General features: G+C 38.2%; 2 protein-coding genes across 2 annotated transcripts in view; both read right to left on the bottom strand.

Moving 5' to 3' along the window:
* LOC149141963 (ubiquitin-like modifier-activating enzyme 5) overlaps positions 1-21,282 on the bottom strand; it is a 479,516-nt gene that overhangs the window by 255,452 nt on the left and 202,782 nt on the right. Inside the window, exons 8-9 of the mRNA XM_089447610.1 lie at positions 12,400-12,482; positions 1,325-1,399 (exon numbers count right to left, since the gene is read on the bottom strand). Of these exons, the coding sequence (XP_089303736.1) occupies positions 1,325-1,399; positions 12,400-12,482 (158 nt within the window). The remainder of the gene's footprint in view (positions 1-1,324; positions 1,400-12,399; positions 12,483-21,282) is intronic.
* On the bottom strand, positions 2,246-2,962 carry LOC149141964 (uncharacterized). The gene is made up of 2 exons (XM_089446575.1): positions 2,835-2,962; positions 2,246-2,706 (listed from the first exon to the last, which is right to left on the bottom strand). The coding sequence occupies exon 2, from the start codon at positions 2,625-2,627 to the stop codon at positions 2,259-2,261; it is 369 nt and encodes a 122-aa protein (XP_089302701.1). The 5' UTR covers positions 2,628-2,706; positions 2,835-2,962; the 3' UTR covers positions 2,246-2,258.

The raw sequence follows: 21,282 nt of genomic DNA, 5'->3' as shown, positions 1-21,282 counted from the left end.
GTCAAGAGAAAGTTTCATTAAGTTGGTGAAGTGAATGTCGCTTGTGTTTTGAGCAATAAGAATGAAATGGATGAGCATGTATTCTGGACTTGTTGGACTGCCAGAATGTTTTGAGCATTCTTTCAAGGTTAATTTCAGTTTCTTCTTTTGGGAAACACCTGGATTATTAGGGAAAGCTGCCAATAAAATTCTTATAGCACACAAATTGGCTTATTGTTAATGGTTTTCTAAAGAAGCATTACTGTAAAATTACTTTCAAGTGGATCCTTCCCTTTTGATCTTAGGGGATTTGACGAGCTTTATGCAAGAATTGGCATTGCTTATGGTAGTCAAAATTATTGGTTTCCTTCAAGATGTTGAATCCCTTTCTCTTGTTTGTGTGATGTAATCCTCCTATATATCACGTACTTCTTTAACAAAGGAACAGAAATGCTCTGGTACTCGAGGCTGACAGTCTAACCCTGGTACTTTGACAGGACCCCAATGCACAACGACATCACTGTGTAGAGACAAAACCTGGCCCAAAAAATAAACCAATGGTAGTCTAACGGGGCAAAATTCCACTTCTGTTAGATGCCCCTGGGTCTCAGACTGTTACCATGTTTCCTTGGGTCTGAGGAAGACAAACTTTTAGCCAAGGAGAGACAGTTTTAGGCTATATTCCAGCACCAAAAAGTGCTTTCAGCCCTGATCTATATCTGGAAGAAATTCAGTATCCCTACTCAGTGTCATCACTGATATTCACCTTTTGAGTCATGTGGTTTCTTCAAGCAGACTGCCTTAACCCCATACATGAAGTCAAGATGCAGAACCCCAGTTGCAAATGTTAAAGGAAAAAAATGCAATATTTCCCAGTATTAGTTTGTTCTATGAAGTAATACGTACAACATTTCAAATATATATATATATATAGGAAAATATATATACATATATAGGAAAATATATATACATATATATCTTTGAATATTATTGTCACATGCAAAGCTAGGGGTCATAGCTCATGAATATCGATCAGTGAGATTAGATTCAACTTTCTGATATCGGACAAGGAATCATTTTTGGCCAGCCTACTGTGTATTGTTCTGTATATGGACATCTATTAAGCTCAACAGAGATAATTTTACAAATTTTAGGATAGCCATAGGCATTTGATTATTTCATGTCACAATAGTTTGGGTTCGATATTTAACTGTTCAATGCTAAAACAGGATGAAATCAAAGCTTCATACATTAACCATTTTTCACAAGGTAAAGCGAATTACTTTTTAAACTTCAATACAAATATTCAATTTCCAAAAAACAAAAGCCCACAGGAGAACATTACCATTGTGGTGGGTAATGAAGCTGCACAAACACCATCACGCTTGAGAGTACGCTCATCTACTCCAGATGCAACTACCTGTCATTATTGGAATAGTGCAGCTTAGACTTGTGTTCAAAAACAAGACTGTCTAGCTTTTAGAATGTAAAAGCAGAGATAAAAGCATGGAAGTGTTAAAAAGAGTCATTTTAAGTTCCTTAATTCATTTTAACTTGGTGGAACATTGGTTGCTTGTGAACATTGTAAATGTCGACGTATGATCTAATCACATTTCATAACACTCATGATCTTACCTTTTTCCTCATAATATGGGGGACATCATGGTCATTAGATAACTGTCATCAAGACTTGGGTTGAGTTATACTACTAGAAATCTAGTTGAGTTAGTGTACCTCATATCCTAACCATACTTAGACTTCTCATTTTTCCCTTTTCACTTCCATCTCATTAATAAAAAGATAAAAAGATATTTCACCACTCATCATTGACTTGTAATATGTCATCCAGAAAGGTCTACTCAAACAGATTGAAGAATGATGTAAGCCTAGGTAAAATAAAGCAGTGTTGAAAATATCGGTATCAGCAAAATATCGGTGAGGATCCAGAAAACATCTTATCGGCAATATCGGCAAATATCGGCAAGCATAAAAAATGCATAATATATTCATTTTTCAGATGTTTAAACATATAAAGCAATAACAACATGAAATAAACACATTGGCACATAAATATGAAGAAGGCACTGATATATACGATGTCAAATAGAAATGATACATCAAAGGCGATACCAAATCCTGTTGATCCCTGATAATTGTCCATTCAAGGACTCAAATGTGGAGAACCAATACAAAATAACATCACATATATAAAAGTATCTCATCATCATGAGTTATATGTAGCATAACAAATAAAACTAGGAGCTATCTATCTGAAATCACTACCCTCTCCCCCTTTTATGGGAAAATATGATGGGCTGTTTGCCAAGCCTACCCCTAGTAGTAGAAGGCCTTGACCCTGCCTCTGCACCTAATGTCAAATAATGAGTGCTAGGTATGGCGCTGTGCTCTCCTATATCTATAGCAGATGGTGTTGATGCTGATGCTCCCACAGTGTCCTCCTCCTCCTCCTCCTGCTCCTCCTCCGAGTGTTGCTCCTCCTCCGAGTCCTCCTCCTCTTGTTGCCCCTGTTCTAATGGATCATCTAGCTCTAACCATGAAGGTGACTCCTCCAAGATGGGCTCCTCAAACTCCACCCTCCACTGAGACAATACATCAATATTGTCTAAGGAAATGGCATCTGGATCCATTGGTGCTTCTATTTGCCTCACTCGAAGTCGGATGTTGTAATGCACATACACTAAATCATTGAGGCGTGTGAACTCCAACCTGTAAGAGTGTCAAAAAAACTAATGAGTCTTGACTCTTGACTCTTGACACTTGAAGGTCATAAATTAAAAATTAAAAATTACAATAAGTGTAATTGCTCAACTGAAGGCTGGAGCTCAAAGTTATACTTGTTGTGCTTTTTTGCGTGTATTTTCTCAAATACACTCCAATTGCACTCACACCGTGAAGAGCTACATGTTTGACGCAAGATTTGTATGGCCAATTTTTGCAAATTTGGTGCCCTTGCACCATAGCTTCGCCACCAAATCTACAACAAAAGAAAGAAATAAAAAATTCAAAAACTTAAAACATAATCAAACTTTCAAATAAAAGTTACATAATTGAATTCAAAAAAAATATAATTATAAGTAAGGAAATTCTAAATTGAAAATTCTAATTTCTAATGAGTGACTGTTAAACACACATGGGCAATCAGGATAGTCTAAAGGATAAAACATGAGAGTGCAATTTTTATTAACAAATGATTTACATTTATAGTACAATATGTGACCGTTGGGTTCCACATCCCAAGGTCTCTTGGACTCCTTTTGTCCATTCGGCTTCCACACTAACCCATTGAGGATTAGGTGTCCAACATTCCCCCCCTTAATCCAAAGGGTTATGTATGAGTCCAAGAAGAGAGCTGTAATACAAAATGTGCAAAAATGCATGGCAGCACTAGGCCGAATGTGCTCTCTGAAATGTTGGTATAAAGGGGGGTGGTTTAAGGATGACCACCAACACTGGAACGCTTAGTGCAGTTCCCGGAACTCTTCCAAAACTGGCAAGAAACTGAAGTTTTCTGCTAGAGGAAGTGCTCCTATTGTTTTGAAGAGGGAAACCTTCAACCATGAAAGGGAGGTCTCACCCCGCATAAAAGGGAGAACTTCAACCTGAAAAGGGAAGTTTCAACTTGTGATGGTTTAAGGATGACCAACAACTCTGGAATGCTTAATGCAATTCCTGGAACTCTTCCAAATCTGGCAAGAAGCTGGTGTCTTCTACTAGAGGAAGTGTTCTCAATTGTGTTCCTGGAATTCTTCCAAATCTGGCAAGAAGTTGAAGTCTTCTGCTAGAAGAAGTGTCCCAGCTTGTCAACTGAAGGCATGTTCACGGGCATCTTTGTTTCTGGCTACAACTCTGAAACTGGTGTGGCAGGTTGTGGCTCAGGCTCGCTTGATGTGGTTTTGAAGCTTGTAGATGACCATCATTTCCCCCCCTGTCAGATACAAGGTGAAAGGATGGAGAAAACTCAACTGCAAGACTGTTCAATACTCTGGAACAAGTTCTGACATGTGTTTGGAATGTTTTCTTGGCTGTTGATGCCCATTGCCAAGAAGTGATCCATCCAAGATGAAGTTTTGTTCTTGCAGGACGTTTGTTTCTAAAGCATCTGTGTGAAGAATGACTGGTTTTATGATAGTGCTTACATGGATGAAGATCAAAACAGTGATCTTTCAAATGGCCAACTCGGTCACAGTGTTGGCATTTCACGATCTATTGTTGTTGTTGTTGTTGTTGTTGTGGAAGAGGGGCAGAATCTGGAACAACTGGAGGTGAACTGTCATGAGGAGCAGGTGAACTGTCATAAATGAATCCAGCACTCTGAAACTGAATGGGCTTTGAGTAGTTTGGAATATGAAAGGACAAGTCCTTGTCATATCCAAGACCAGTTCTGTGCTTGTTGTGGACAAGTTGTTCCCAAGGTCTGATGATGGGCTTGGGAAGTGCAGATTGAGTTTCTGCATCTGCATGTACAACTTCTGCTTTATTTGAATGAATTGTAACATTATTGACTTGCTGCTGATGGGTGGTTGTCTCAATGTTCTGAACAAAAACAGGTTCAGAATGATGTCTATTTTGATGTAGCTCTTCTTGTTGTAGCTGTGATTCAAGCTGCAAAAAATCAATTTTCTCTTGTGCATTTTGTAGACAGACCTGAATGTCTGTGAGAGAAACTTTGCTGACTTTTAATATATCATGATTAGTAGACAATATGAGAGTTTTGAGGAACTCTAATACTTCACTGATTCTAGCCATTTTTTTCTTCAATGTCAGATTTACACCTTAAAAACTAATCACAACTACTACTCAGTGCAGAAAAGTAATACCCACTCACAGTACACAGTAATATCCTTTATAAATGTGCAGCAAATGAATCAAGGAATCAATGCATATATATGTAGACAGAGACTATAATGAGTTTTAATACCACAACTTGGGTAGCAGCAACTGCAAACTTGCTTGGATCCTTCAAATACTCCTTCACTTTCAAATCAGAAATGATGGCTATCAAAACTTCAACAATTATAACACAATTCTCTGATCTTGCCACTTTCCACTTTCTGGCAATGAAGATAAGCAATGAGAGTAAATTCCAGCAAGGACTTTCAGACCCAGAATGTTGCTCCAACACTTGCTCAGGTCATAGGCATTGGAATGAGTCTCTAGCACGCTGAACCAACAGTGATAGACCTCCTTATATGTCCAAATACTTAGCAAACTGTACAGTGCTGGTCCTCTGGCTTATATTAGTCAACAGTACAGTACCAATTTCAATGTAGCAAATGACTTGCTGCTTTAATGTACTTCTCAAATTATTCAAACTACTCACACTGTGAAAAAGAGAGTCAATCTTTGACTTTCTTTGCAAATGAAATTTGTGGATAGTCTTAGTAGAGCCTGGTTTGTGTCATCAAGATACTAAATATAATCAATTGCAAGGAAGCTAGATCGAACCCTGCAAACTGATTTCTCATAGCTGAACTAAAGCTTCAAGAGAATCAAGTATCTTCACCCAGTGTTAGAATCGGGAAAATTCTGAAACGATCAACAATGTATCTTTAACGCAGTGATTTGTCAAGCCCCTTTTTGGAAGGTCAAAACTCAATAATTCTTCAAATTTAACATTTGTTTGCAAAGTAATGGCATCATTGGTTTCAAATCCTCAACTAGCAATGGCCCCTAGATTTGTCCCCTTCGCAAATGCAACACAAGGAATACAATTTAGATGCAGATCACCTATGGATATAATGAGTATTTCAGCCTCCAATTTGACTCCTTAATAAATTTGGCATAGGCCTTCCATTTGGAACTGGTGGGATGATTGCTGGGTTGGATTCTGTACGCCAAGTGGAAGCGAAGTATCCAGCTTTGTTATTCAAATAGCAACTTACAGCTTATGTTGAAAAAATATATGGGATTATCCGTGACAATCTTAAGAAGGAAATATCTGTGTTGCTTGGCCTATGTATCCAGGTCCCAAGAACACCAAGAGCAAGCGCAGTTAAGATATCTCGATCCCAAGCAAATGCAAACACACAGCAAGCATCCAACAATCATTGGCAAAGCATTATCAAGAGCCTAACCAATCTTCTCCAAACTATGCGTGGAAATTATGTCCCATCTATTCTTGTTCGTAAGGTATTTACCCAGACATTTGCATACATCAATGTACAACTTTTCAACAGCCTCCTTTTACGGCGTGAATGCTGCTCATTTAGCAATGGAGAATATGTAAAAGCAGGGTTGGCTGAACTAGAACTTTGGTGCTGTGAAGCAAAGGAAGAGTATGCAGGCTCAGCCTGGGATGCACTCAAGCATATTAGACAAGCAGTGGGATTTTTGGTTATACATCAAAAGCCAAAGAAATATTTGGATGAAATTGCCCACGATCTCTGTCCGGTTTTAAGCATACAACAATTGTATAGAATCAGTACCATGTACTGGGACGATGAATATGGCACACACAGTGTGTCTCCAGATGTTATTGCAAGCATGAAAATGTTGATGGCAGAAGATTCAAACGATGCTCATGGAAATTTGTTCTTGTTGGATGACGACTTGAGTATACCATTCTCTGTGGATGACATCTCAAAGTCTATGCAAGAAACAGATCTGTCAGATATCAATCTACCGTCTCAGCTTCTTGAGAATTCAGCTTTTCATTTCTTGTTGCCATGTACTCTGTAATACAGAAGGCTACATTTTCTATTATTTTCATCTCTTGATCAATGGCGTTATCAGCTCATGAGCAGCTATTCCCTTGCAACATACAATTGGATTTTTATCCAGATCTTGTCTCAGAGCAGTAGAGTACACGACTGAGGAGAATAGTTGCACCCACTCCGCACAATTAAATCTGAAAACACAACTCAATCCTCAGGTAATGTGACAAATAATACATCCCTTATTGTCTGAGCCCAGGTCGCTGGATTCAAAGTCCAGAGTGCTAAGAGTACTGCATTATGGAGAACATCGAATTATACAGGCACACGAAAACCGCGTATATATAACAGAGTTTATGTAAAGCAGTGTTTTAACACATAGCATTTCTATAAAACAGCGTTTCACATAGCATTTCTGTAAACCGCGTATTCAATGGACTCCACGCTCGCCGCATACCATGTCATCTCCACGCATGCGTATAACAGCGTTCAGGTATTATAACCACAATAATATGCGTATAACAGTGTTCAGGTATTATAACCACAATAATATGCGTATAACAGCGTTCAAATACCAAAACGATTTCTAATGCATACTCCAGCAATCACCAGACAGGATTTGAATGTTTAGTGGTGAGGATTCCACGCTCACCGCACCAAGCGCCTCGCCCAAACTTAGAGATACAAACTAAAGACAGCATCGCACGAAGAACAGGCAGAGGAACGTTTCAACCTGGAGCAGCGATTCATTCAGGTGAATGCACAGCGCTTCTGAAACGTTTATGAAACCATGACCGTTTCCATGTCAGGACAGCTTGGACAGCGCTGGCAGTGTCAGGCAGAGGAGCGTTTCATCGTTCAAGTGAATGTGGCAGACAGGGCGCAGGTCTGTATAAAAGGAATATGGCAGACAGGGGTCAGAGATGTCAGTCATCAGCGGATTTCAGGCACCAGACACCAGCAGGTATTAACAAGTTGCAGCTAAAATTTAGCTGAAGAAATATTCATGAGAAAATATTCATGAAGTTCATGGCAGAAATAAACTGCATAGAAAGGCCATAAAACAAATGGCTCAACTTAATTATGCAGGGGAGGAATACGCCTGCTCTGATACCATGTTAAACACACATGGGCAACCAGCATAATCTAAAGGATAAAACATGAGAGTGCATTTTTTATTAACAATTGATACACATTTATAGTACATATTGTGACCGTTGGGTTTCACATCCCAAGGTCTCTTGGACTCCTTTTGTCCATTCGGCTTCCACATTAACCCATTGAGGATTAGGTGTCCAACAATGACTTGCCACTTACGTGGCATGAAGAGGGTCCTTTCCCTAATAACATCATCAAAGCGAAATAGGCCAACACAATCCCGATAATACTGTATCTCGTAATTGATTTTGCTACAAAGCTCAGGATCAGGTACCATCCTATGAATACAGGAATGGAGCCCTTCCATCACCTCACCATCAAAATCAAAGCCGCATTTGTATGAAAATGAGGGGTTGAGGAAGAGTGCCACTGCATGAATGGGTCGATGAAGCATCCCTATCCACCGACTATCAATCACATCCCATAACATCCTCTGCCTATCAAGGCCAACAGAACCCTTGTCTGCATAATAAGAATGAATGGCCTCCTTGGCCCTATCCATGGGCTCATACAAATAAGCCATTGCAGGTTTCTCCCCATCTACCAATCTGAGAACCTTTACTATAGGTTCACTAACTGAGCATGCTTCTTCTACTCCACGCCAAAACGTCTCAGAGTACACCATTTTTGCAATGGCTTTCCCGTCCTGTCTCCTACTGTATCTACAATTAGGCCAGTCATCAGACACAAACATTTGCTTCAACTCAAACTGACATCGAAGCAAACACTAAAGAGTAATAAAGTTTGTGGCAAAACGTGTGATCGCAGGACGCCGCAACTCCTTGTTTCTAGTGAACCTCCTCATGAGTCTAAGAACAACAGCATGGTTATAAATAAACATGAGGATGCTCCTAGCCATATCAATCGCCTCCTTGATGAAGGAGAGTTTCCCCATATCCTCAAGCAACAAATCAAGACAATGTGCTGCACACGGAGTCTAGAACAATGTGCGATGCCTCTCCATAAGCATCTTGTCGGCAGACACATAATTAGCTGCATTGTCTGTTATGACTTGCACCACATTCTGCACACCAATCTCCCAAATGAACCCATCTAACAACTCACATATCGTTGTTGCATCTTTGATATGTTCTGATGCATCCAACGATTTAATAAACATGGTACCTTTAGGACAATGTACCAAGAAATTTAGAAGAGTCCTACCCTTCCTATCTGTCCAACCATCAGACATCACTGTGCATCCAGTAACTTCCCATGTTTTTTTCAACTCCGCCAATCTAGAGTTGATGTCCTGCTTTTCTACTTGAAGAATTGGCCCCCGCAACTCCTCATATGTAGCACTTTTGTACCCTGGGCCCACAACAACAATAGCATCACACATTGGCTGCCAAAATGGATTGGTTTTGGTGATGTTGAGAGGTAAGTAGCTCCAGAAAATACACCTCCCCATGACTCTATCTGCTTCTTGCTTCTCCTTTTTTTTAACAAGCAATTTTATGCCAGGTTGTGATCCATGTCCTGTTCGTGGAACAAAAACTGATGACCTTGCACTAGCAGTAGCAGGTGTTGATGTGCCAGCTGTGGCTGTGGAGCCCCTCCCACTACCCTCAACATCAAAATCAGGGGAAGATATCCCGAAAGATCTACCTGCACGTTCAGCCTTGTTTCTTTCTGTCTCTTCCTCCTTTCTGTCTTTTTCATCAATTGCCTCAAGAGCTTTTTGTATAAGCTCCGGACTAGAAACTGTACAAATTCCAACATCATGTCCACTGAGTCTAGCCAGATGGTATTTCAGTCGTGTAACCCCTCCTGTCATCCTAGTCCCACACAATTTACATGTAAGATATGCCGATTTGTCCCACCGTCAGAGTTCCCATACTCCCAAAATGGGTCCAAGGCTTTTGGCATATTTGAATTTTGTAGTGGGCTAACTCAAACCTAGGGCACCAAAAAAGAAATTTGAAATTAATAACTTAATAAGTAATAACCACATCATTTTACAAAATAGTTTTTTTGCTACATTATTTGCAATTTTGCAATGTAAATTCAATGAAAAACCATAAATGACAATAAGAGGGTGTATTTGAAAGTTTAAAAAAAAAATGGAGTTTGCTCTCCAAATATGGAGAAAAGTTAAAACTTAAAACCCTTGCATTTGCTCATGGGCATGGAAATCATAGCAAATGGAAAAAAAAACAAGCAAAACGATTGTAGGCAAATAGGCAAACAAAAATGATCCTAAAACTAACAAAAAATTAATTAACATAGGGGTTTATTTGAACATACCTGTTAATGGAAGAAATGAAATTGTCTCACTGTTCTTCAAGCTTAGATCAACAAAATCTTCGTTGTTGGTGGTGATAATAGCTATTCAACGCTCAAACCCTCCTTGGCAACAAGCACATAGCTCTCCCCTTCCTTCTCCAGCAATTAGAAATGAAAATGATTGCAAAAAGAAAAAAAACAAAATCTGACTTTTATAGCCACGCGGCAATTTTTCACTGTCTCCGGGCGATTTTTTGCATCGTCGCACGATATTTTCTCGAAATATCGCCGATATTTCGGAAATATCGCGATATTTTTGGGGAGACAAAATATTGTGATATTTTCTCGGCGATATTTCATCTCCCCGAAAGTATCGCAATACTTACAAATCGTCGATATCTCAACAATATTATATACACTGAAATAAAGTTAAAAAAATAATAAAGGTAGAGCTATGCCACCTCATCAAAAAAGGTCTAAACCCCTATGTCCTATGCTAAAAATGCATATCTAAAATTTAAATGAAGGACAAGAAAATCGAAGAAAAATGTCAAAAGGGGTAACAAATAAAGTGTTGGGGTTGTAACTCTAAGCAAATCTCCCTCTCAAAGACTTGCATATGCAAATAATGAAGATTCCTAGCTCTTGAAAGCTAATAGGACTAGTTAAAAAACCTTTTACATCATCATATATTACTTTGAGAGTGAACACATGAAGTTCCCATTCCCTTCCTATAAGTTATTCATCATCATCACCTATCTCTAACCAAGTGATCTAGAAAATACCTCTTCTTAAGAATTGTCACATGTAATAAGCATAAGAATGTCCTCCCATAAGCAATTTGTAAAATTAACTTGTGTTTTGATGTTGTTAGAAGAAAATGGTTCACATGTGTCAACTAATAACTTGTGAAGTGATTAGACCCAACACTATAAGTAGACATCATGCATTGGGATCTCTGTACCATGAGTTAAATCCATGAAACTGCATTGGGATCCGTGATGTTGCCTTAGGATTGGTGTACCTATATTGAAAAATATCTATCAACATTGGGATCCTTGCCATTTTTCATGATATCCATGTACTTCATTGGGATACCTATCACTGCTTCGGGAACCATGACAGTGTGTTGGACAATGACGACTCCACAGCATCATGTGCGACATGGGCCATTTTTTGAGGTTGTTGAGGTGGTTAGAGCCCACTTTTTGGGGTGACAAACTTCCAGGGCAATTATCCTCTGACAAAGTGCCCAGAATATTGTCAGATCAATGCCAGTAAATGCAGAATGGCCACAAGGTTTTTGAAATAGGGTTATGACAGAAAATCGGGCAAAATTTGACCTAGCTATGACGTTGAAATCTGTCGCACAAAAATTATCACCATGTTTAACTGCTCAACTTCCACAGGTGTGGGTTCTTAGAGCATTTTAATGGAGCAAACCTCTTCTCTTTGATTAATCCACTCACCTATTTGAGTCGGTTGAGGTGGTTATTTCATGATATGCTATTTGATTGGCTCAAATGGTTCTAGACCATGTTATTGAGGGTGCCTCTTGTTTTAGCTCACCCACTTTCTCCTTGACTCTTTATCATCGCAGCCTTGAAAACATACCAGAATTACATACAAAACATATTGACAGAAATACACAACAGAATATGAGAGAGAATAGTCACTTCAATTAGTTATTCGAAAATGAACAATATGATTCTAATACATCTGAAGTCCCAAATGAGTGTTGGACAACCAATTGTCTCATGGGTGACAAAACACCATAAGCTATGTTGACTTATTTATTGCTTAATCAAAACAATCTACTATGTACGGTGGCCATTAAATGATATATGTGCCAACAATGTTTAACATGTAGGTATAGGATCCAGGCATTTTAACAGAAGTGGTACATGTAGTTGTAGGGATCACTATGAATTACAAACATCATGGATAATTTGTATGTAGCAACATTATTCAGTTAGATATGTAATTGATTTGTGAGAATTACCATTTTCAGTTTCCCACTTCTAATAAATTCAGTGATCTTCTACTTATCTAACATTACAGTTAAAAGACAGTATCATAAACTAAGTATAGACTATTAACAGCAATTTAATCCCCTTGAACAAGTACATCTTAACACTGAATTAATACATATATTAAAAAATAACAAATGGTGAAATTGCCAAAGTTGGGGACAAAAATATGAGACAATGTGAGCAGAAGAAACAACCAGCCAACCCACATTTGGCTTCAGACTTCATTGGATGAATATAAACAACTGAATGAAAATATAGTTTTCTCAATCTAAGTGATTCCTAAAGAACCAGAGTTATTGTTGAATATATATAGGCATCGCATTAAGTACCAGTGGTGGAGCACATGCAAAACAAGCTGTTTCTCCCGGAATGAGCAATTGAATATGCCCAGATACAGCATCCTCCGACACACCTACAAAATAAAATAAAATAGAAGATTAATATAATACTCTTCCAGTATATTAAATCTTGAAACCTGTCAAGGACTAATTATATAATAAAAAGACTCAAAATAAAATATTTCTGCAGGACATAAGAAAGTGAAAGGACCAAGATAAATATCTGCATACATGATATAATGTATGCAGAATATGATGATAATTTCAACAAGAAAAAATACAGTTATACCAGTGGAATTCCCAAAAATAAAATAAGCATGTATTATGATGTTACCTTGTAAATATCACAAACCACTTGAGAAAGGGATGATCAGAAGTTGTGAATCTACTACAATCATATGTATCTGATAAATAAGAATTCATTCTTATCATTGCTCCTTATTGCTTAAGATTAGAAAAATGAATTTTAGTGTTTATAGGATTCAATGTTCAGATTTCCCTACATATACTCTTCATTCTTCTACTCTGATTCCCTTCTCTCCATTACCCACTGTGAATAAGATAACAGTCATTATTTAAAATACTGAATTCAAACTTACAAAAGTTATAGGGATTCCACCGTTATGAATAAAATATATAAAAATAATATACATAATAGTAATGGTTAATTAACTAATAATTAGTATTGAAGAAGCATGTCTTTAAGGACATGACCATTCATGAAAGAGTACCTGCGTAGGTATATATACGGGACCCTCAGTTGCAATCAAATCATCACATCTCATATCTTCTATACAATTTTTACATAAACATATTTGCCCTATCATGGATATTTACATATTTCAAATCTTCTGAGTATTTTGTTGTGTATATGAACTTTGATCATAACAATTGATATCAGAGTTGTTTGATCCTGTAGCAGCTCAACCGCTGCACAAAGCCAGTCTGAATGTAATGTTCCAAACAAGGGAAACTAGTGCTATGCAAAGCAAACAATAAAAACGACACCATAAAATTACATCAGACCATAGAATTGGCAACCAAACTACGTTGTCTACTCATTTTATTAAATGGAAAGAGGTGTAAAACAAGGTGCTGGAATGTGTGCACCTGGGCTTGCTCTAGACAAGCTAGCAAAAGCCCAAAATGAACAATGGAACACCCTCCTCAAATCTGTTGGTAATCCGGCCCAAGAGCTACATTGTCACTGCCTAGAAAGGTGTTGTTGCTTGAAATGATCTGTTGTGAGAGCCTTCCCTATTGTTGAGAAAATTTTGGGAAATTAATCCCAGCCTCTACGCAAGAAACCCAGAATAACCCACGAAGGAATTGGCCAAATGTTGACCTCTGAATTTTGGCCCAAATTCCCTTTAGTTCCTCTAATTGTTGGCTGAGTTGGAACCCCTGTTTGACCCCTCAAATCTCCCCAGAAAATTCTATAAAATTAGGGGTGTGATCCTTGCCCAAAACCCAGAAAGGGTTTCCCTTGGTTCCAACCTTCAAAAATTGACCCTTCACAACTTGGCCCTCCTCCAATTTTAAATTCTGTTACTGTGACTGATCTTGTCAATCTCTGCTCTCCCAACTCTAGCAATCCTCCTCAAATGGCCCTCAAAATGATCTCCAAGCACCCCAGCTCCAAACTGCCCCAGATGGTGTTGCCCCAAAGAGTCTCGACTCTCACTCCAATGACTACGCAATCATGAAGGAGATGACACAGTCATGCATGTGATGAAATGAGAGTTGCGTGTAGGATGACCCTCTTGTTTGTAGCTTCCCTCTATAGTCCAAAAAATGATGAAAGGATGCTCCTATCTCCCCAACTTCCCAGAGTGCCTCACGTTGTGACTACGCAATCCCCGCGCTATTGTAACTCCCCCCTGCTGCTGGTACTCGACTTACAACTGTTGTAACTCATCTCCATGTTGTTGCTATGAACTGAGATGAAGAAGAACTCCCTCCTAGGGCTAGCACTCGAAGTCCACCGAAGCAAGGGGTGAGATCTACGCTCAAAGACACTCATGTGCTAAACAATACAGTAACCCAGTTAAGCAGCTCGAGCAACTAAGATTGAGTTCAATATGTCAAAAGATAAGATATCCAAATGAGGAGCGTTGCCTTCCTTATATAGATTTCGTGGAGCACTTTTCCCTCCATCGTGGGTCCCTCAACTAACCATCGATTTCCCCTCCATGCATATCGAACTACGGAATTTGTATTCCCCTAGTATGGGTAACCCCCACGTATACTTAACCACATCGAAATAACTTCTCCTAAGTCTAGCCTCCTGATAAAATCGAATGGGTCCCCATCACCTCCAAAATTGGCCCCAAAATGTAGAAATTAATACTACTCCAAAATAATTTAGAAAGTGACATGACAGTCCTCCCCTCCCAAATGTTGTTTGTCCCCAAGCAACTTCAGTGCTAGACGTTGAAGTATGTGCTCGCCCTCCCCAGTTGCATTCTCAACTGGCAAGCTCCTCCAATGTACCAAAAATCGCTTGTCTTCGAGCAATGCCTGAGCAAGCATCCTCTCTAACTGTTGTTCCCCACTCTCACTGCAACATGTGTCAGGGTCCCATATGTGCCACTGAATCGTCCCTGACCTCAGCACTGTCCTGATATGAAAGAATGCTTCAATACCAGGAATCCATGCCATGTTGTCCAACATGAAGCTCCCCTCACTCCACTCACTATCCTTCTCGGCTATGTCACACGGTTCGAGTTCGACAACGATTAAGTTCGATTCGAGTTCGAATTTTCCGATCAGGTTCGAATGAGGTTTGGCATTAGGTTCGACTATACATATTTTTCAATATATATATATATATATATATATGACAAAATAATAGAAAATTCAAAATCAATCCATAAACACATGAACACAAATTCTTATTAGTAAACATACATCAATAATGTAATCATTCTAACATCTAGTTAAATGTAAACATACACAATAGTAGTTTGCAAAAAGAAATGACAGAATTTTCAGTCTTCAAAATTTAAATGAATGTCAAATACTAGTAATCTTTTAAAAAATCACATAATCAAAACATGATCAAAATTTAAACATACACATCATTGTAGGACATCTTCAAATTTCAAAATTTTAAACATCATCAAAGTCATAATATCATCAAAGTCATCAACACATGGAATTCCATCATTTGGCTCATCATCATCAATGCTAATATAATAAGGAAGTCATAAAGACCATTGCCAAATAGTTATAATCCATAAAATTGTTCTAGGAAATTCAAAAAACATAGATAGTCTATACTTATGGCCTACTAGACTCTAGTATGATCAAAAAGCTCTCAATCATCATGTGCATATGGCATAGTAAAGGCACTAGAATGGTGATCATCAAAGTCATCAATAGATGGAATTCCAACATTTGGATCATCTAGTGAATCACCATCAGTGCTAATATCATCTTCTTCTGGCTCTAAATCAGCATCAAACCATGGCTCGTAGGAACTAGATGCATCTTTGGCCACACTACTCAAGGCCAACTTCAAATTACTGCGAACATAAACAAGGTCTTCCAACCTTGTAGACAATAATTTGTTTCTTTTCTTGGACTGGATATGGTTAAAGCTACTCCAGTTCCTTTCACAAGCAGAGGCACTTGATCCCTGGCTCAAAATACGAACTGCAAAACGTTGCAATTCAGGAGTCTCTGATCCATAAAACTGCCACCATCTCCCTGGAGGAATATTGGGCCTATCTTGTACTGCACTAGACCTTGCAAATATTCCCTCTTCCAACCTGTATGCTCGGAGTTGCTCTCTAATTCTCCTGCATTCTTCTTGATCAGGGACCAACCGTTCAACTGCATCATAAAGGCCATTCATGACTTCTGCATCATTTTTTCTTTCTATCCCAAAGAGTCTAGGATCCAAATAACAAGCTGTTGCATGTAAAGGACTATGCAACATCTTCCATCTTTCATCAATCATCTCCCATATTGCAATGTACTCATTTTCCTCATTATTAAAAGATTTTGCAATGGCTTCTTTAGCACGATCCATGCCCTCATAAACAAAACCCATGGAAGGGGTATCACTATCAACCATGCGAAGCATATCAACAATTGGTTCACATACTTTTAAGACCTTCTGAGCATTGTCCCAAAAAGCATTCCCTAAAATCACCTGTTCCAACTCCTTTCCTTTAGCTTCCTTTGAAAGATGAGACTTTTCCCACTCATTGTTGCAAAAAACACCTCTTATACTCCCTTTTTCTTCAACTAACCTTTTGATAGTAATATAATATGTGGCAAACCTGGTGTCACAAGGCCTGAGCAACTCTCTAGATGCATTATTCCTGTACAAGCTCAATGTGAGTTGATGGTTAAATATGAAGTGAGAAATTTGTTTCCCCCTCCAAACTGTCTCGTTAATCCATGGAAACTTTGCCAAGTCATGTAACAATAAGTCAAGACAATGGGCAGCACAAGGTGTCTAATATATTTTTCTGTATTTATCCATGACCATTTTTCCTGCTCCAACACAATTTGAAGCACTATCTGTTATAACCTGGACCACATTTTCTTCTCCAACCTCAAGAATAGCTTCCTCTAAAATCTTGAAAATAAATTCAGAGGTCTTCTTATTCCCTAATGCATCAACTACTTTCAAAAAAAGTACCCCTTTAGGGCAAGAAACCAACACATTAATAAGAGGTCTATGATTCATATCTGACCAGCCATCTGATAAAATTGTGCACCCTGTTTCCTTCCAAGAGTCTTTGATCTTCTGCAAATTGTTTGTAACTCTTTCTTTTGACCTCTTCAAAATAGTGGTCCTTATGGTCTCAGAACTAGGAGGGAGACATCCTTTACCAAAACCTGCCATCATCTTCCATGCGTTGATGAAGTAAGGGCTTCTTGCCACATTAAATGGAATTGCACATTCAAAAAACATATCACCTACAACATCATCAACTTCTTGTTTCTGCATGGGCTTCCAAAGAGTATTTAATGTGGCTGTCCCACTTGATTTACTGATCTTTGACTGAGATGAACTCCCAACACCAACCGTGCTTGAAGAAAGTGCAGATAATGAATTGTAATTCATTGCAATTTCTGTTTGAATACGTTGTCTTTTGTTTTCATTCACTTTCTTAGCCTTTTGTATATTGTCATAATCTTTCTGAAGTGTCTCCTTGAGCTCTGCAGACACATTCTTGCAACCTTCAACACCACCTCCTTTGCCATTAGTGACAGACAGTAAGTGGTCCATGACTCTAGTTAAAGATCCAAAAAATTCATTATTACATAACTTGCATTTCAAATGCCTCCCATGAGGCCCGTCCAATTTCTCCACATATTTCCATCCTTCTGCCGTTGACTTTGGAGGTGCCATGACAAATATGTCTGCATTTTTGTTGGCAATGGCATATTAAAATTCGAATTTAAATAAATGATAAAATAGTGAAATTCAATTTTCAAATACAAATAAAACTTGATATTTTGATGAGCATTCAAATCATGCATAACTTGTTCAAATTTCAGTTTTCCAATTTCTTCAATTATTTCAAATTTAAATAACAGTAATTATCACTTCCTATTGTGCCTATAAGTTCTATAAATTGGTAGCAAGCTTTATTGAATTTCCATTAAAAAGTCAAAGCAGCCCAAACGACTGCAAAATGAAATAAAGTGGCATGTAAGGCTGAATTGTTGGCATAAATAGTTATAGAGGTTGATTCTCTGAAGTTTATTTAACAAAATGGAGGGCGATGGCATATTGGATCATATTCACCAAGCAAGTTATAATCCAGTAGTCCTGCTGTTTTAAACATAATATCATTTGTGTAATTTATTCTCAAAGATGTTACTAAATGGTATAGCAGCTGTACAAGTTGATTGTCTGAAGTTCATTAAACAAAATGGAGGGCAACGGCATATTACATCATATTAATTCATTAAATTATGATCTCATAATCTTGCTACGGAAACCATAACTTCAAGCACACTAATTAATTTCAAAGATTGAATGGTTATAGAGGTTGATTATCTATGGAGATTGGTGAGGTGCTTTACACTTAGTATATGAAAAATGGCCATGAAGTAATGAATAAACGAAATAAACAATAATGAACCTATCATTAAAAGAAAGTACAAGTTGGCTCCATCTAAAATAATATAAAGTTAAATTGAATAAAAAGTAAATAACTATTTACATAGGTGTGAGAGATAAAATATAGAAAACAAAGTTAATCAAGATTCATCTTAAACTTGGATATATCGAAAATCTGAAAGATTAAATTTATTGAGGTGTAATTTTTTTTAATTTTTTTGAGAACTCTGGCAGACCATCAACAGATAATTGATAATTGGCTCTATGGTGCAATCATGGAATTTTGAGTCCAACCACATTGCTTTAAAAAACATTCTATTACCATGACAGGAAAATAAAAAACTTAGGTCAAACCAGAACTGCCATGTTTTGCTAGAATAGGAATGTGGATTCACTGGAGATTCCGGACAAAGTTGAATAATTGTGAAGAAAATTGGAAAAGCTGGAATGTGCCAACAAAGAAAAAGAAGAGAACTAACAAACCATCAAAAACTGGTTAAAGAGACTGGAATGATTGGAGTGCAGGAAGTACATGGTCCTTGGAGAACTCTACCACAGGCCACTCATTATCAAAGAGGAGAAGGACAAAGTAGCCCTGATGGTGAACCCTCCCTGCATAATATGTGTCCCTCGATCTCCACTATCAGCTGACATATTTCAGGAATCTAGTACTTGGTATAAATTATAAATTATAATCCATCAATTTACATCCAGTGTATAGTATAAATTTATAATTACTATAATCCATTCTATTGGTGTAGTCCGTAACCCATTCTTCTGGGCATTTTTTTGTGCAAGACAATGAAAGTCTAGTTATTAGATGAAATTCACTGCTTATCTGTTCTAATAGTATTTACCATTTAAAAGTCGTATGGTTCAGTTTATCGAGGAACCCTGAGGATACTGATGGGAGATCTGGACAGAACCCTTATTCCGAGAATCCCAACAGAGTTTGTAGATATTTATTTTTTGCTCTATATCATATATGGACCACGTTAATATAAATATCTCTTAGTTTCCCAGCAAAATACAATAAATACCAAGTTTTGCAAATTAAGCTTGCAATGACTAAATTTCCACTGTGGATTACCATGCAATTCTTGCAAGTCCAGAAAGTGGGGCTGAATGTGGCATGTCTGCAGTCATACATCTATGATCCATCTATCTTAGCCTTGAATTTGACAATGCAGACACAAAGATGAACATCAAATTCTTGAAGCTAACAATCTCAACTTTTTTGCAATGCTAAAAGTTAAAACGCTGCAAAAAAGTATTCCTGGAAGAATTTGAAAGACCATTGCTTCAAGAATATGTATGCTGTCTCAGCTTTCCCCTCCCTCTATATGCTGTGAGCCTGTGTGCACTGTGCATGTGAATGTAAATTAATAATAACAGTGTGATACACCTGTGAGGCTGTGACCTATCTTAATGGAGGCCGAGGAATATTAGAATGAAAAACTAAACAAAAGAGAAGTTAATGGGACAATCCCATTAACGTAATACAAGGTTCGGCGAAGCCTGATACTATAATAGCCTTGAATACAAACACATAGAAAAACTTTAAATGACCACATGAGCCTGAATGACTGAAAACTAAAAGAACCCTCTAATGTTTTGATATTAAGAATTTACTTCTAGTTTAGCTAATAGGGCAAAATGCAAATTTTATAGTCAAAGAAGGGCGGATCAATTATCCAGACTGACGCTACACCCTTTGGAAAAATCAAATCCCCAATAAAGCACAATGCAGGTAATACCCACTATACATACTGATACGATATGCATGTGCCACAGCCACAGTACACAAATAACACGTACTCAGTGCAATTTATAAGATAATAACGTGATAGAAGTTAGATATCTCATAGAATCACACGAATGCACATTGCAAATTACAATCCAAGGTGGAGAGATTAAGATATGAGAGACACAATTGATAAAACTGCACAGCAGGCTTGGCTCTCCTGCTATATGATTTATTAAAAATTTAAAATAGAGTTAAGGTATGATTGTGCTTTGGATAAGATGTGCAAGCGCAGAGAAGGAAATGCATTGGTTTAATACTTATCAACGAATATCAGACCTCTATTAATAGGAAATAAAAACGGAAAACCCATGGATAAACTGTAAACATTTTATAAACTGAAATTAAATTGCAGTGACAACTGACAAGAAAACGCATTGAGTGAGACTCGAGAGCATACAAAATCTGACGATACTTCTGGTGCTGCATGCACACTGGTGCCGCGTCGATGGTCTGGAGTCTGGACTCTGCTTGCAGCGTCGTGCCTCAGTCCAGTGCTCAAAGCCCCAACTTCCAAGCGGCAAGCCTCGGCCGAGCTCACACTGCGACGTGCGTCACGCGTGCCCAAACGTCTAGAGTCTGCAAACTCACGAATCTGCAACCTCACGAATCACCAGACTCACTCCAAACAAAGCTCACTACAAAGTTACAGACAAACGCTCAGCAATCAAGTTTCAACCCGACAGTGTGTGCCAAAACGATAGCCCGGGATAGTTTATAAAGAATTATTTGGCGGGAACTTGGAAGAACTGCTAAAAAGCGGTATGCGGCCCACTGTTTTTCCTCTAAAACCGTCCAGAAAACCATCGAACCTCAACAATTCGTCGATTCGGTTCGTTTAGGTCCAATTAAGTTCGATTCGGTTCGACAAGTTCGACGGAGTTCGTTTAGGTTCGAATTCGGCTTCAGGTTCGGCTTGAGGTTCGACCTTCAGGTTCGCCGAACCTGAACGAACCTCAAATTTTTTTACGGGTTCGGCGAA

The sequence above is a fragment of the Pinus tabuliformis genome, chromosome X, assembly GCF_031772625.1.
Source record: "Pinus tabuliformis cultivar Carrire ecotype Pingquan chromosome X, CPIR1, whole genome shotgun sequence".
Lineage (NCBI taxonomy): Eukaryota > Viridiplantae > Streptophyta > Pinopsida > Pinales > Pinaceae > Pinus > Pinus tabuliformis.
This window is presented reverse-complemented; position numbering and strand designations above follow the sequence as displayed.

What these genes read in the sequence shown, in the direction of transcription:
- LOC149141964 (XM_089446575.1), bottom strand. Translation starts at nt 2,627, where the DNA reads ATGGATCCAGATGCCATTTCCTTAGACAATATTGATGTATTGTCTCAG.